Below are 15,618 nucleotides of genomic sequence, written 5' to 3'. Positions count from 1 at the left end.
ACAGCAGGAGGCTGTCCTCTACTACCATATATTATTTCTGTAATCACTTAGAATATTGTCTGAAATACAATATTCGTATATGTGCATAGGGTTACTATTGATCAGAAAAGTAGGATCTAATGTCTCTTCCAAAAAACTAGTAACACAAATAACAACTTATTAAAAGGCAAGGTGGATTACCTACAAAGCAAAGAATAATTAAGCCATCATAGACTCTGGCATTTTGCTGAAACTATAATCAGCTTTGTCAACCAAATCTCTTCTAAAAAATGTCATCATAATCAGAACCCACTGGTTGCTTGCAAACTGCCACTTTGCCTTCTCTTTGCCAGGTTTATCCAAGGTGGAAACCTGAATGAAAACCTCTGAAGTTCTTTTATACAACAAAGTCTACAAACATTATGCCATTTGAGTTTTGTGTTGTTATCAACTACTCCAGTGAGGTGGCAGAAAGCAAATGGGATGCTATCCATATTAGTGTTGTTAATGATGTGTGAAACAAAGTAAATAAGCAATTTCTTTTAGTAAGGCATACTGATTTCTCTGCAACAAAGAAAAAGAAAAATAGAATGGGTTTCTTTCTGCTTTGATCCAGGGTCTTTGTGATATAGAAAGAAACCATATCATCATCATCATCATCATCATCATCATCATCATCATCATCATCATCATCTAGTTGTAGTAGTCATCATAGTAGTAATGTTGATGGTGATAATAATAATAATAAAAACAAACAAGGCAACTTACAAAAATTTAAAGAGATACAAGTAAAAACACAGATTAAAAGCACAGAAAATTTAGTTTTAAAATGTAAACTATGTATAGAATTGAAAACCATTTAAAATATATTCATTAAGGCAAGAAAAACAGTGAAGTGTGCTATTTCAACTGGGCCTTTAGATATTGAAATGATAGGTGTCTGTTCTGGTTGTTTTAAAAATGGTTTTGGAACAATTTTAAAAGAGAACCCTTTAATTGATTTTTAGTTATTTATTAAATGTTTTAAAAGTGGTTTTACATACAGGACATAATTTTGGGGTCATGGATGGCCGAGAGATAATAAATAAATGTCATAGATAGATAGATATACAGCTGTCTAATAAAAAACATTTTTAAAATAAAGGTATTCTCTAGGAAAAATAGTTTAAAAACATTCCGTAAAATCATTGTCTCCCAAGGTATCAGTTTTTCAAAAGCATCAACAGCATTTTAGAGAGGGAAACATTTTGCAGTTATTTTAATTTTTCTTGTGCTTTTCTGCTATTTCTTGTTTCTTTTGAAAAGACAGTCCCCATGATGTAGAGAAAATGTAGAGGAAAGAGCTTCTAGTGGTTGGCAAAGTGTAAGTGTATCCCACAGAAGGGTGTTTACAGTATGGCATTCATTCCACAGAAAGAAACATTTCTAGTACAGATTTGTTTGGACATATGTTGTAATTGCATGCAGGCTTTATTTAAGAAAGTAATTGCCATAGCAGCATATATTCTTAGTAACTGTACATGAGGTGCAAGCTTCTGAAAACAGCCTTCTAAATCTACATAACCAATAAATGTATAACCATGAATATAACAACATGTACTTAAAATTCTTTCAGGAAACATGGACAAAAATTCTGCAGAGATGGCCAGTGGTGCTTATTTAGCCCATTTATTTCAGTACTCTGCTGGGGGAAAAATCCACTGAAATCAGTAAGACTCAGTTCAATATACTGCTTCAAACAAATCCCAAGACCTATGCACAATAGAAAGCTAATATAATGTGGTTTCAAACAAGGTCCAGCATTATATATACCCTCACGCTTTGCTTCAGTGCATTTCCTGCTTTCATGATTATGAGTATAAATCTACTTGTTACTCCAGATACTTTAAACCCATTAAATCAATGGAAACATGGCAAGTCAGACTTATTTAAGTTCCACAGATTCAAGGGGTCTACTTAAACGGGACTACCACTTGAATTTAGCTTTTAACTGTACCTTTAGTTACCATTACCTGAATCACTGCAGCTTTATTCCTTAATAGGAATCAATATAGGCATCTACCATGATGCTGTTCTGATGAATGAATGAAGGAATGAATGAAGGAATGAGCAGCCTGTCAACTCTGACAAGATGAATTGCATAGCTAGGGCTTTTTGCAGTTTTATCCACTTAACTGGCCTTGATGTAAAGGCTATCAAAGAGAAAAAAACAAATAAAACTAACATGATTGTAAGGTACATTTCAGTGCAGACTACAGGTGAGAAACTTGTAGTTTAAAGCTTACAAGTTTCAGACAAATGTTATCAGGTCTATGCAATTACCAAGTCCTGTAGAAATGGAGTGGTGTATATTGTCAAGCTGGTGCCACGTATGTACATTATCTAATTCTGTCTGCTTTATCTAATGATGGCAACTTAAATCTGAATCAAACAAATACAGAGTACAAAAGCCAGAATAGGACACACTGGCTGAAATCTGATATTTGGGTTTAGCTTGGCATGTGCAGTTCTATATCCTCCCACCACCCAGCATTTGTCAAGCCCTTAGGTGGTGGGGTGGTATGGTGCTCATCCTGCCACTTACTAGTGGGGAGAGGGGGAGTGGGGAGATGACTAGGGGTCGCAGATCAGTTGGGGAGGGAAATGACGGTACACTCCCAAATGGAGTACATCCACCTTTTCTTTCCCTCAGGAGTGCAGAGAAGCTGGGTCTTAATGGTATGAACCACCTCTCCCTTCCCACTGCTTTCCTCTGGCAAGAAGGAGCAAACCTTCTGTTAGCAAGAGAAAAGTACTATCCTTTGAGAACTAGGTACTGCTTTAAGGGACGTTGCTCTTCTGTTGCTAAAGGGGGTGAAAATTTATTACTTGTCTTTTATTGGCTTTTATCTCTGGTCCCCACATAGCTAAGAATAGCAGTGGCCTTTGCCTGCACAGAGATCCCTCCAGAACAACTGAACTGCAACAGAAACAACATCTGATACAAAATGTAGATATGTAGCTCAAACACTGGGCCAAAGCACATTGCAGAAATAATCCAGTTTGAGACTGCTTTAACTGCCTTGGCTCAGTGCTAGGGAATCCTGGGAACTGTAGTTTATCATGGCACCAGGTCTCTGACACAGAAGGCTAAATGTCTCACAAAACTAGTTCCCATAATTCCCTAGCACTGAGCCAGGCTAGTTAAAGCAGCCTCAGACTGGGGCCCCATTCCCACTTACAAATAAATCAGTGTGCAAACCAAATCAATGGATCAATTTGACAGCGGAACATGGTTTCCACTACATTTGCCGCGATCACATTTTCTTCCACTACATTTGCCCCGATCGCATTTTCTCTCTCTAAAATAATCCACTTGTGGTTCCCATTCACAAATGAATCAGTTCAAAATGATTCGGTTCCAGCCGGCAGAAGGGGAAATTTGAATCGATTTCGACCCACATGTGGTTCTCACTTACGCAGATTCGATTTATCGAAAAAGAAGTGGAAAAAATCAGTGTCAAAAGATGCAGGTTAAATGGGTCTAGCGCATGGCCCCCCTCTCGGAATCACTTCAGTGATTTGGATTAAGGGGGAACCAGAGTCGTTTTAAACGGTTCAAATCAATTCACGACCCAATTTAAAAGGTAGTGGGACTGAGGCCTGGATTATTTCTGCAGTGTGTTTGGGACGCTGGTTATTTTTAAAACTTTTTTGCCTGATGAAGAAGCCAGTTGAGTTTTGAAAGCTTACATGAAATATTTTGTGCATTTCAGTAGGCCAATAAAGGTTTGTTTTTGTTTTTGTTTTGGGGCATTTTGGATTTTGTTGTATTTTACTGCACGGGGAATGTTTCCTGTTTATTTGTTTTTTTTAGAGCAAATATGTACTATCTTTAAATCAGATATCTGTGTTTATATCTATGCTATATCTATGCTTCTAGCCATGTCTCATGCTGTAAACAAACCACAGATATTCCTCACTAAACCAATCCTGAGCGGGTTAAGTGACATGAACAATTAAGTTCCATGAACATGTGGGTTGACTCATTCGTGGATTTACATTCCTGGCTGGAACTGCAAATCCATCTTGCCCCAGCTCTAGAGAGTTTGGAAAATATGTAGTCCAGCATACTGTACCATGTGTACTTTGGCTTGCTTAATGCTGCAGTGCTCTTACGGGTCAAACTTCATGTTTCAGATTTCACAGAACAGAAGCAATGATGTCCCTTCCCACACTTCTTTTGTAAAATAATAATAATAATAATAATAATAATAATCATCATCATCATCATCATCTATCTGGGTGTGTGTGTGTGTGTGTGTGTGTGTGTATATATATATATATATAACTTTTATTTATAAAGCGCTGTAAATATAGTGTGTGTGTGCACACACATGCTTGCATATATGGAATATACCTTTCAGGGCTGTTGGACTGTAGTCAAGACACAGACATTTTGATTTGTATCCTACTATAAGGTACGTATGAGATTAGTCTAAAGGTCATCCCAAGATTTCACACAGATGAGTCAATATTCTCTGTTTGAGTCCTCTGCTCCTTTCCTGACTGAAATAGTGGAATACATTCAGATACATATTACATTTCCAGTCATACCAAAACATCAGCACTAGATTAAGAAACTGGTCTTCTCTGTCAAAAAAAAAGGCTTCACAACATAATACATTTATTTTGTTTGTGAAAAACTAGTTAATATTGGAGATTACAAAAGAGGTAAGGGATAAATATTAGCAAGACACATTGTTATAATATCAAAAGACTAATAATGTTTTTTTTCCTGGCTGTAATGAATTCATGAAGAACATAAAGAATTGCACTACAAACTTACGAAATGATCATGTATAAAAATGACGCAGCACTGGAGTCATCATAGGCACTTTAGATGCAGCTAATACATAGAGAACTATCATACAATTCATCCTTACCCACTGAACAAACACTGATTTATTCATTTGACTTCTATCCCATTCTCAAAAAAAATATTTTGTTATTAATTTTCAGATGCTCTTCATGCACCCTATATTCTTGCATTTGGTCAATTTTTGCTGCATTCTGCCTTTATTTCAATTTCCCCCCAAAAAACAATGGCCCCAAACTAAATAAAGTTAGAAAATTAATTTAACAATACATTCAGTCTGATCCACTGAGTATTTTGAATGTCGACAACTTTTAACAACTTTTTCACAAATTTCCCTTATAGTACATAAGAGACACAGGTTGTAATATTTACAAGGAATGACTTCACATCCATCCACCCATGCATGTGTGGATAGTATTTTTCTCTTAAAGAGGAAAATGTTTTCACGGGTATTTAAAATTATTCAATTTCATTAGTTTATCCCACTATTCTCAATTTATTCCACATCTACCACTTTACTACATGAATATGTATAGTTACCTTAATTCCAGGTAATCCTGGTAGCCCAGGTAGTCCAGGTTCACCCTACAAATGAAATGATATAGCAGCACAGGATAATGTTAAACCAGGTTTCATAACCAGAAAGCAGCAATATTGGTATCAAAATTTAAATCAAAATTACATATATGGCAAACTAAACAGTGATTGTCTGGTTAAAACATGAACCTGGTAGTGACCTTTGTACCAAAAAAGTGGTGTCCTAGGTTGAAAATGCTGAAATTGGGAACTTATTCTGCATAAAATTCACACAGTGTTGTTTTGCACAGAAAACAGTATCTTGTGCAGAACAAGCCCCAAATTGGAAGAACAGGCTAAAATTACTTGTTTATTTCAGAAAGAAACTGAGTGGAAAATTCCATCTCTAGCAATATCACAGAAAGTGATGTTCCAAAGATTAAGTTGGAAAAGGCAACCGCTCTGTTAGGTAGAATACATTAAGCATCAAGCCATGCCATTCAAGCAAAAAAATAATAAGTCAACATATGAGGAAAATATATATGAACACATTTTTCAAGGTAATGCTGTTGGCCTGAGATTTGTCCCTCTCATCCTGAAGACTGGACAAGTGGGTCTAGAATCTGGGAACCCTATTCATAGTTGTGAAAAATGAAGAAAAAAGTGACTTAAGTGAAAACTCATGAAATTAGATTTTGATCTAACTGAAACTCTACAACAGATACAGTTTTGACCTCAGGATGCCAACTATTGGGGGGGGGGGGGGGGGAGGGTGATCTGTTTGGTTACCACTTCAAGCAGCAAAATGTTTTACGCTGGCAGTAAAGGGACCAAATCAAGCACCCCAAAAAGGAATAGGCCAGACATTGAAGAATATCAGTGTGTGATTGATCACCCTACAACAATTTTGTCCAGCAAAATGTATCTAGACTCTTAATCTTCAGGTTTTATAACTATGACTGATTCACACTGAAAATGAAGAAGCCAATGGCACAGTACATAAATTCACTTCTATTTCAGATTCACACATTATTTATGGTACAACATAAATGGAATGGATTTGGTGGTGTAAAACATAGTGATTCTCAGGATATGTTAAGATACCATCACAAAACCATCAGTTAATACTAATTGATAGTCTTGACTCTCTGCTATTCATAAGTCTGGAGTGGAAATTTTAAGTATTACTATATCATCAGGCATCACTTTATCATCTCATCAGAAATACATGGCTATGGATTATTCACTGCTGTTCAAAGCAAAGGACTCAACAATTCCATTCAGACTATTCTAATCCTGTGGAGAAATCTAAGGTAGGTCTTTGCATCTTGGGCAATGTACTCCTACTAAAATGAATACAAAATCACACAGCATGCTAATATGCAGCAGATTCCATCACTGTCTACTTTTTTAAAATCATCAATTTAACACCAGGCAATGAAGCACAAAAAGTAGAAACATTACAACCCTCTGTTCAATTCCTTAATAAATAACGACATGCATGATATAATATGATTATTTTAAATAAAAAAAAGTAACAGAAGAGATTAGTCATAAAGATTGCACAAGGATGGTATGTGCCCTTTAATGGGATTGAGGCTGCCAAATAGTCCATAATATTTCATTGTTTTATTAAATATTTCACAGCATTCAATTATTAATTTTCAAAATTCCTAGCACTATCTGCATTAATTACTTTGAAGTGTTACCTTTTGTCCTGATCGCCCTGATTCTCCAGGTTCTCCCTAAAACAATGAACCAAATTACAAATAAACAGTCACAAAAATCAGGTTTGGATATAGATTTCAAAGCCCAGAAAAAGTAAAAAAACATAGAAAATTATTATTTAGTTCTGATTTTATTTCAAATTTGATATTGTTTTTTAATTACCTTAATTCCAGCAGCAGAAGATCCAGGGTCACCCTAAATAATAAAACAATAATTTCAAGAAAGAATAATCATAAGTGAAAAGGAACTGAAGAAAACAACTACAGCTATGTTTATGTATTTTTTATCTGCCCCAGAGTGAGACTTACATTTAACAAGCTGTTTCTTAAAGAACATGGCAAGAATTAGGCTTTATTAAATAAATCAAAACTTCAAATGAATGAAATGCAGCCTGAACAACAACTTCCCCCCTTCATTAACCTCTATGTTACCAAATTTAAGATCTGTATGTAAAGAGATCTTGTAGCACCTTCGAGACTGAGGGAAAGAAGATGGCAGCACAAGCTTTTGTAGACTTGTCTACGTCATCAGATGCACTTAAGATCTGTTGAAGTAATCATCCCTTTTCTTTTGCTCATCATAGAGTTAATCTTATCAGATATAAATCTAACTAGATTAATGACATGCACAAGAACATGTTGTGTTTCTTCACTGGTGGAGCATATTTTCATTGATTGTGCATCTAGCACTGATGGAATACTTGCCCTTCAAACAGAATGCCTTCAACCTTGTTCTGTAAACACTACAAATATATTTTTTAAAATCCAGTTAATGAAAAGTGACTTTATATAACTTAAGAGGGACACCAAAAAATTATCTCCACTAGTCATTTGATTGCAAATTTTAAATTTGCTATGACCTTGGAGTTCAGAACAATGCTTAACAATACATTTGCTCTAGTATAATTGAACACAGAAATAAAGAAGCTTATTGATGTGCAGAGAAGCAGCTGTGAAAACCCCTGGTATAATATTTATTTATAATTTATTAACAGGTTGGAGTTCTTTTCTAATATCACACAACGGATTTGGATATTTGCAGGGTTGGAAATACACATCATTATCTCCTTTTATTCTAACAAACAAATAATGGAGGCTATGTTGGTGAGGTAGCAATATATATGCCAGTTGATTAAATATTTTTAATAACTTCAAGCCATGCTGGAGGATTTGAGGATACAGGACAACTCAGCGGTAACTCATTCATTTTGCTAAAAGAAAAATTCTAGCTGAGCAGCATGTACCTTAAATTCTGGTTAAAAGCTTTTTTTATTTTTTCCTGTGGTTGTGAATATATATATATATATATATATATATATATATATATATATATATATCAGGGTATTCAGTACAAAAGTGCCTGTGTGCTGTAGTGGCATGAGTGTTGGACTAACACTCTGGAGACCATGGTTAAAATCCCTGTGTGACCATGGAAACCCACTGGGTGATCTTGGCCAAGTCACACACTCTTGGCTTCAGAGGAAAATGAAGGCAAAACCCCTCTGAACAAATCTTGCCAAGAAAACTCCATGATAGGTTTGCCTTAGAGTCATCATAAGTCAGTAATGACTTGAAGACTCACAACTAAGAAAATTCGATACAAAGCATACCTTTTCTCCTGAATCACCTTTGGCTCCACTATCTCCAATATCACCCTGTAAATTAAAATGAGTAACAAAACAGAGTATATTTTTTCATTCACCCACAGCCTCCCACAAAAATAAATAAATAAACAAACAAACATGCAGGTATATAGAATTTTAAACAATTGTTTTCTTTTAGATTTTTTAAAATAAAGCATAGTGTAATAGTTTGTATGTTGGAATAGGACTCCAGGAGTTATCAAACGCATGTTATCACACAGGAGAACGCTGCCAAAAGTCCCCAATCCATTCCCCATCCATCCCACAGCAGCCAATTGTGAAGAACAATTCTGTTCTTCAAAATCTGCTGCTGTGGCACAGATGGGGAACAGATTGGGGACTCCTGGCAGCATTGGCAGCGTTCTCCCGCGCAATAACATGCATTTTCCCCAGTTCCCTTCCCTTCCCGTTCCCTTCCATTCCCGTTCTCCAAGCCCTATGCAATAAACTTAAATCTCTCAAGATTTTCAACTGAACTGTGCATTTTCATCTCCAAAATTAGATTGACTGTACTGACTTGTTGGCTGAGTGATGATTCAGACTCCGATCTCCCAGGGTTCTAGTCCAATACTTAAACCAGTATAGTACTGTGGTTCCTGATATCTCTCTTTACTTGGATGAAACTCTCCCCATTTTTTCTTTACTAGATACTTGTTGCAATAAATAAATAAATAAATAAATAAATAAATAAATAAATAAATAAATGGGTAACACAACCACCTGTTAATTAATATTAAAAATCTTCAAAAGAAACAAGTGTTCAGGTTATTTGTATTCAATATACTCATAAAAATGGAGTGTGATATGCCACAATATTTATGCAGTTGCTGATTCTCTCCAGTGTTATTCCTGAGGTACCTTCAGAAGATAATAAAAGCATCAGATATCTGAGCTAATGCCTTCCTGAAACTTTGGACTCACGGAAGAAACAATCACTAGTTAGGGCCCCATTCTTCAACCCTGTGTCCTTCAGATGTGTTGCACTACAATTGCCATAATCTTCCATTCAGCTACCAATTGAAAGATTGTAAGAGTTGTAGTCTGCCACAACAGAGGGCACTGCATCAGGGAATGCTGACTGAGCCCTAACAGTGAATTTGCAGCTTTCCAGCTGCATTAAATAAACATCATTAAAATTTATATGCCAAACAATAGCTGCAGAGCAGAAATTTCTTTCCTTTTCTATGTTGTGAACTGTAGCATTTTACTGTGACATTTACCCATTTATCCCTGTAGCATTGGAGACTGCACATCTTTATATAACTGGGCTTGTGATTTTTCAATTTCCCAGCAAGATTGCATTTAGTGTAATTTGAACTTTATATAATTTTAAAGGTGTTTTCAGAGCAGCTATGGGGCTTACCTTTTCTCCTTGCTGCCCAGGATCACCCTAATAAAAACAAAAGTAAAGTAGCAGGTCATGAGTGCTTCCAAACAGTAGGCATTGCACACCTATCTCGCATGCATTGCATACTGTACAAATTTCATTTAAACTGTATAGATTTATGTTAATAATCTGAAATTGCTGGTAACAATAATTTATTTTTTTTAAAAAAAATGTGATGCTCTATCTTATTTTCAAAAGTAGTGGTTAGTGAAAGTTTGTTTACGTATAATACAGGAGTAGGCATCTGGGCTGTATCAACACATTTTTAGCTGAAAATTGGTTGGAAATGTCACCAAAAATTGACTGAAATTCACTTCTAGTTTCCACTTCTTGGGTTTCCCAGTCAGTTTTTGCAGTTTTGGGGGGGAATATGGGTAGTCATGGCGGGTGTTCAAAGGCAAGCTGCCACATTTTTGTGATGTTTTGGCCAATTTAAGGCTTTTTTTTTTTTTACCTGAAAAAGCACTATTTTTTTTCCCTGTGGCCTCCTTTGATATCTGCAAAAAAGAGTCTAGGGACAGCACTATCCCCACCTGTACTACTAGTATTCAAAGAAGCAGCTTGTTAGCCAATTTAAAAGACCTAGCAGTTGACAATGGCTTATGATAGAAATCTCATTTCTCCTCAGTTAATCTTGAAGGAGAAACTGAATTCCCCTATACTCTATGATAAGTCCTATGCAATTTTTAAAAACATTGTAAAGACAAAATCTATTGCGCATGCCTACAGTCAGCTTTTCATCTGTCCAATGTCAGCTATATATTGCAAGTTATTCACCTTATTTGCAACAACAGCTCCCAAAGTTCTTATACAACTTTTGCTTCGCTCCTTTATTAGAGTTGGTAAAGACTGGGGGAAAGCAATCTTTTTGAACATAAGACAACCTTCTCTCATTTTTAAAAAATTACAACCTATGGGTTGGAATATGAACGTTTTAGTGAGTGGTGGACCAAAGATCCCTGAAGTTTTAAGAATTTAGCAGGCATTTATATAATCTGAGAAAGCCACACGAGACAACTTCAATTTGTGGCTCTTTAATTTACTTCTGATTAACAAGCTAGCATAGGGCAAGCCTCCTTTCAGTTCTCTGAACCTAACCCTGACAGCTCAACCAATGTAGATGCTTAGCTGCTCTGGCTCATTCAAATTCTATTTCATTACTCTGCAATTCTGATATATATCTCTGTGGAAATTAATTAAGCATTAAGTGTCATCAATGGGATTATAAAACTGAGAAATGACTGTTCTCCAGAGGCCAGTGTTCTTTCCTGATTGACAAAGAACAAGTCTATAATTTGTATATTTCACCTGATCAGCTGTACTAACAGCAGTATAATGTACAAATTCTGCTGAAAGGCAGATATGTGTCATGAGAAACACTAGCATGCCTGGTGCAATCAGAAAAGGTAGAGAAAGGCCATTAAATCCAATACAAATTATGTACCAGTAGTGAAAGAATGTATTCATGGAATTATAGAATCATAGAATCTTAGAAATGGAAGGAACCAAACAGGCTATTTGGTCCCTGATATACTGGAATACACAACTAAAGCACTCCTGAAAGATGTGCATTCAACTTCTATTTAAAGACACCCCCCCCCCAAAATGGCTAAGTCCACCACCCTCTGAGGCAATCTATTTCACTGTTGAACAACACTGATGATAAAAAAAGTTCTTCCTAAGGTTTAGGGGGAATCTCCTCTTGTAATGTGAATCCATTGGTTCATGTTCCAGTCTTTGCAGCAGAAGAAAAAAAGCTTACTCTGTCTTCTATATTCCTTCAGATATTTAAAGATAGCTATCATGTCTCCTCTCAGTCTTCTCTTTTCCAAGCTAAACATACTCAGTTCCCCAGTCATTCCTTGTAAGGCTTGGTTTCCAGATCTTTGATCATCTTGGTCACCCTTCACTTGACATGTTCTAGTTTGCTGATATCCTTTATTTTTTATTGCCAAGGGTGAATAACAGGGGAAAATTTTCACACATGCACCTTCCTCACTCACATGGGAAACCAAATTTTCACTTACTTTTTTCACTTAATTTTCATTTGGGACTTCAGCAATCTTGAGATGTGAATTTACCCCAAAAGAAGCATTTCAAGATATTTTGGTGGCATTTGGGGCAATCTTCAAGTGATTTTTGGACCACTTCTTTTAGTTGGAGGGTCCCTGTCCTGGTGCCTTCAAAAAAGGGACTACAGTGGTCACATGTAATCCTTGGACCAAATGTTGCTTTATTGTGACATCTTAAAGCTATTTTTGCTTCACCAAGTTGAGTCTCAAGCAACCATTGCTTCATGCTTAATTCTTGTATAATAATCCGAGAGCTCTCAATTATTGGTCACATAGTAAATGAGAGCATAGATTTGTTCAAGATTTGACACTCATCACAGTGTCTGGATGATTCAGAGAGTTTGCTAACTTCAAGTTCTAGTACAGAATGCATGGATCCTTTCTACTCTCTCATCCATCCAGCCTTTAGGATGAACACAGCTATGCCTGCCAGAATTTTCTAAGTTTTTTGGGATCATTTTCCTTTGCATCATCCTTTACATCCTTTGTTACATTCTCCTACGTTTTACCCTCAACTTATCCATGGGTCATATCAAAATCCATAAATTTGGCCCCAAAACTTGCCCTCAACTTATACATGAAGTTGACTTATAGTTGAGTATATACGGTAGGTTCTTCTTTTAACATGAAGCTCTGAAGGGAAAGCATGGGAAATCCTTTCTCAACCAGTTCTGCTTCACAGATCATGGTGTTAAATGATATGAGAAAACAGTAAAGCACTCTGTACACAGAGGAGGACAGACAGACACCAGCATTTTATTTACAAACCTTAAGCCCTGCAGGTCCTCTTTCTCCCACTGCACCAGGTTCCCCCTAAAATGGCATGAAGGAAAAGTGATACAATCACATTAGCAGAATTTATGGATAAGTGACAAACAATTTTAAAAAAACCAGCAACAATATGTAGTAAACCACAAACTGGAATTATAAATCCCCATGGATTTTGGTGGGTGTGAAGGTAACCTAGCAGAGTTTCTGCACACATTGTTCTCAAAGGCATATAAGTACTTTTCAAGCTGCCAGTGAACCCATTCATCAAGGAGTACTTGTCACCCCCACCCACAGCAACAACCTACTTTCCTAATTTTTTGGTAGTCTGATGACCAGAGATTCATAGACTAACCAAGGAGGATGTATAAAATCCTATATTCCACAGAAATAGACATGTTATTCTTTTATAGCAGCATATATATAAAATGAGGGTCTATAAGTCTTTATGATGCCAAAAAAGTCTTAGTTATTTTTTTTATAAAATCCCATAGCACACCTCTTCCAAGTTATTGCTTCTTGGACTGAATTGCAAATGCAGAAAGCAAGCAAGATACACATCTGAATCTTTTCATTGCTGGATTTTAGACAAAGAATGGGTGTAAAGCAAACGAATATTCCCTGGCTGCCTACAAATTATATGAGAACTTGTAGATTCTAAGTACTTGCCAGCAAATTTTCTCACATTAAGATTGTAAAACAGAGATAACAAATGACCTTGGCAGTGTTTCTTAGTGGAAACCTCTATAAATGGATATTTATTGGGCAAAACGACCATAATTTTACATATGGGATCTGAGCTGGCAGTAACTGGCCAAGAGAGAAGATTGTGGGCTTGTAGTAGATAGCTGGATGGAAATGTTGACCCAGTATTTGGCTGATGTAAAAAGATAAATCCCATGTTAGGCATAATTAGGAAAACTGTCAAGACCATACTGCCCTTAAATAAATTTTGGGAGAAACTATAGTTGGAAAACTATGTAGGTTGGAAGCTTTGTGAATGTGTTTTTCAATCCACTTTACTTGACACAATCCTTGTAGTAGTGTGTTCTGTTTAAGAAGGAGAGAGGGACTCCAAACCCTGATGTTTTAACTTTATAAATAAAGATATCCTTGCCTCCTGCCTGTCACAGAATGCAAAAATACACCCACCTACAACATGTTGTTCACTTTCCTGCCCCCTCCTTTCTTTATCTCTTCTTTTCTCAGGCTTTTTTTTTTCTGGATTGTGTTGGATCACTGTTGGCTCAGTTTCAGCTCCTGTTACTGTGGACAAGGCACTTGGAGCTAACCATGTATCTTCCCAGTTCCTGCTCATTGTAGCTTATTCAAGCTAGCTGAGTGGATTAAAATGGATCCAAGAAGTGGTGAAAGCATCAATGACTGAGGTCCCAAAAAAATCTGAGGAAGTAGACTGAAGTCTACAAAAGCTCATGCTGCCAACCTCTTTCTTTCAGTTAGTCTCAAAGGTGCTACAAGATCTCTCTACATACTGAGGTCCCTACTTTACTTAATGAGGAGGTGGTACAACCACATCTGAGAAAAATTATCCTTGGACCCAGAGGCTCAATAACTTCCACTCAGAGGCATGTGTGTGTGTCACTTCAAGACATCCGCTTACTTAAAACAACCCCATGAAGACAATAGAATTTTTCTAGGTAAGAAATATTCAGATATAGTTTGTCATTGCTTTTCTCTGCAACTAATTTTACAGCTCCTGGCAGTTCTTGGAAGTTTCCCATCCAAGTGCTAACCAGGGCTGACTCTGCTTAGCTTTCAAGATGAAATGGGATCTGGCACTCTCAAGGTATTTAGACATCTCAGTGGCAATACCCCCTCCCCTTTTAGCAAACGTACTAACATTTTTTGGTAAGTATGGGAGACTTAGGTCCAAACACATTGCAGAAATAATCCAGTTTGAGACCAATTTCACTGCCCTGGCTCACTGCTAGGGAATCCTGGGAACTGTTGTTTATTGTGGCACCAGAGCCCTCTGAGAGAGAAGGCTAAATGTCTCATAAAACTAGTTCCCAGGATTCCCTAGCATTGAGCCTGGGCAGCTAAAGCAGTCTCAAACTGGATTATAGTTGCAGTGTATTTTAGACCTCAGTTTCAAAGATTAGAGGATACTAATTATGCAGCTATGGGGCAGAAATGATCACATCAGTGGATGATCTATATCAGAAGGATAATAGGAGTATTGCCTGGTTACTTTATGTCAATCTGTTTGTGGCTTTTGCCATAATTGCCCATGGTATCCTTCTGGATCAGCCCTGCTGATAGGAATAATAATAATAATTAATAATTTGTTTTATTTATATACCGCTATTCCAAAGATCATAGCGGTGAACAGCAAATAAGCTAACTGGCAAGTAAGCTAATTTGCCCCCAACAGTCTAGGTACTCATTTTAGCGACCTCGGAAGGATGCAAGCCTGAGTCGAGCTTGGGCCCTTTTGCTGGTCTTGAACTCGCAACCTTGTGGTTTTGAGTGAATGGCTGCAGTACAGGCATTTAACCACTGCGCCACCAGGAAGTTTGGAATACTATCATAAAGGCTTTCCTATTTACAAATAAATTAGTCTTTATGTTAGGATACAAAATATCTGGGGTGGGGTAGGATGAGGTGACATCCTCCCCTCACACTTTATCACTCTATATATTTACTT

General features: G+C 36.7%; 1 protein-coding gene across 1 annotated transcript in view; it reads right to left on the bottom strand.

The window, feature by feature from the left end:
- The window catches only part of LOC149313057 (uncharacterized), a 386,934-nt gene that overhangs the window by 65,580 nt on the left and 305,736 nt on the right, over positions 1-15,618 (bottom strand). The window contains exons 13-18 of the mRNA XM_089525983.1: positions 12,951-12,995; positions 10,087-10,113; positions 8,691-8,735; positions 7,244-7,276; positions 7,063-7,098; positions 5,378-5,422 (exon numbers count right to left, since the gene is read on the bottom strand). Coding sequence (XP_089382109.1) covers positions 5,378-5,422; positions 7,063-7,098; positions 7,244-7,276; positions 8,691-8,735; positions 10,087-10,113; positions 12,951-12,995 — 231 coding nt within the window. The remainder of the gene's footprint in view (positions 1-5,377; positions 5,423-7,062; positions 7,099-7,243; positions 7,277-8,690; positions 8,736-10,086; positions 10,114-12,950; positions 12,996-15,618) is intronic.

Source organism: Sceloporus occidentalis, unplaced genomic scaffold, assembly GCF_023333645.1.
Source record: "Sceloporus occidentalis isolate IW3139 unplaced genomic scaffold, rSceOcc1.0.p SCAF_5, whole genome shotgun sequence".
Taxonomy (NCBI): Eukaryota; Metazoa; Chordata; class Lepidosauria; order Squamata; family Phrynosomatidae; genus Sceloporus; species Sceloporus occidentalis.
This window is presented reverse-complemented; position numbering and strand designations above follow the sequence as displayed.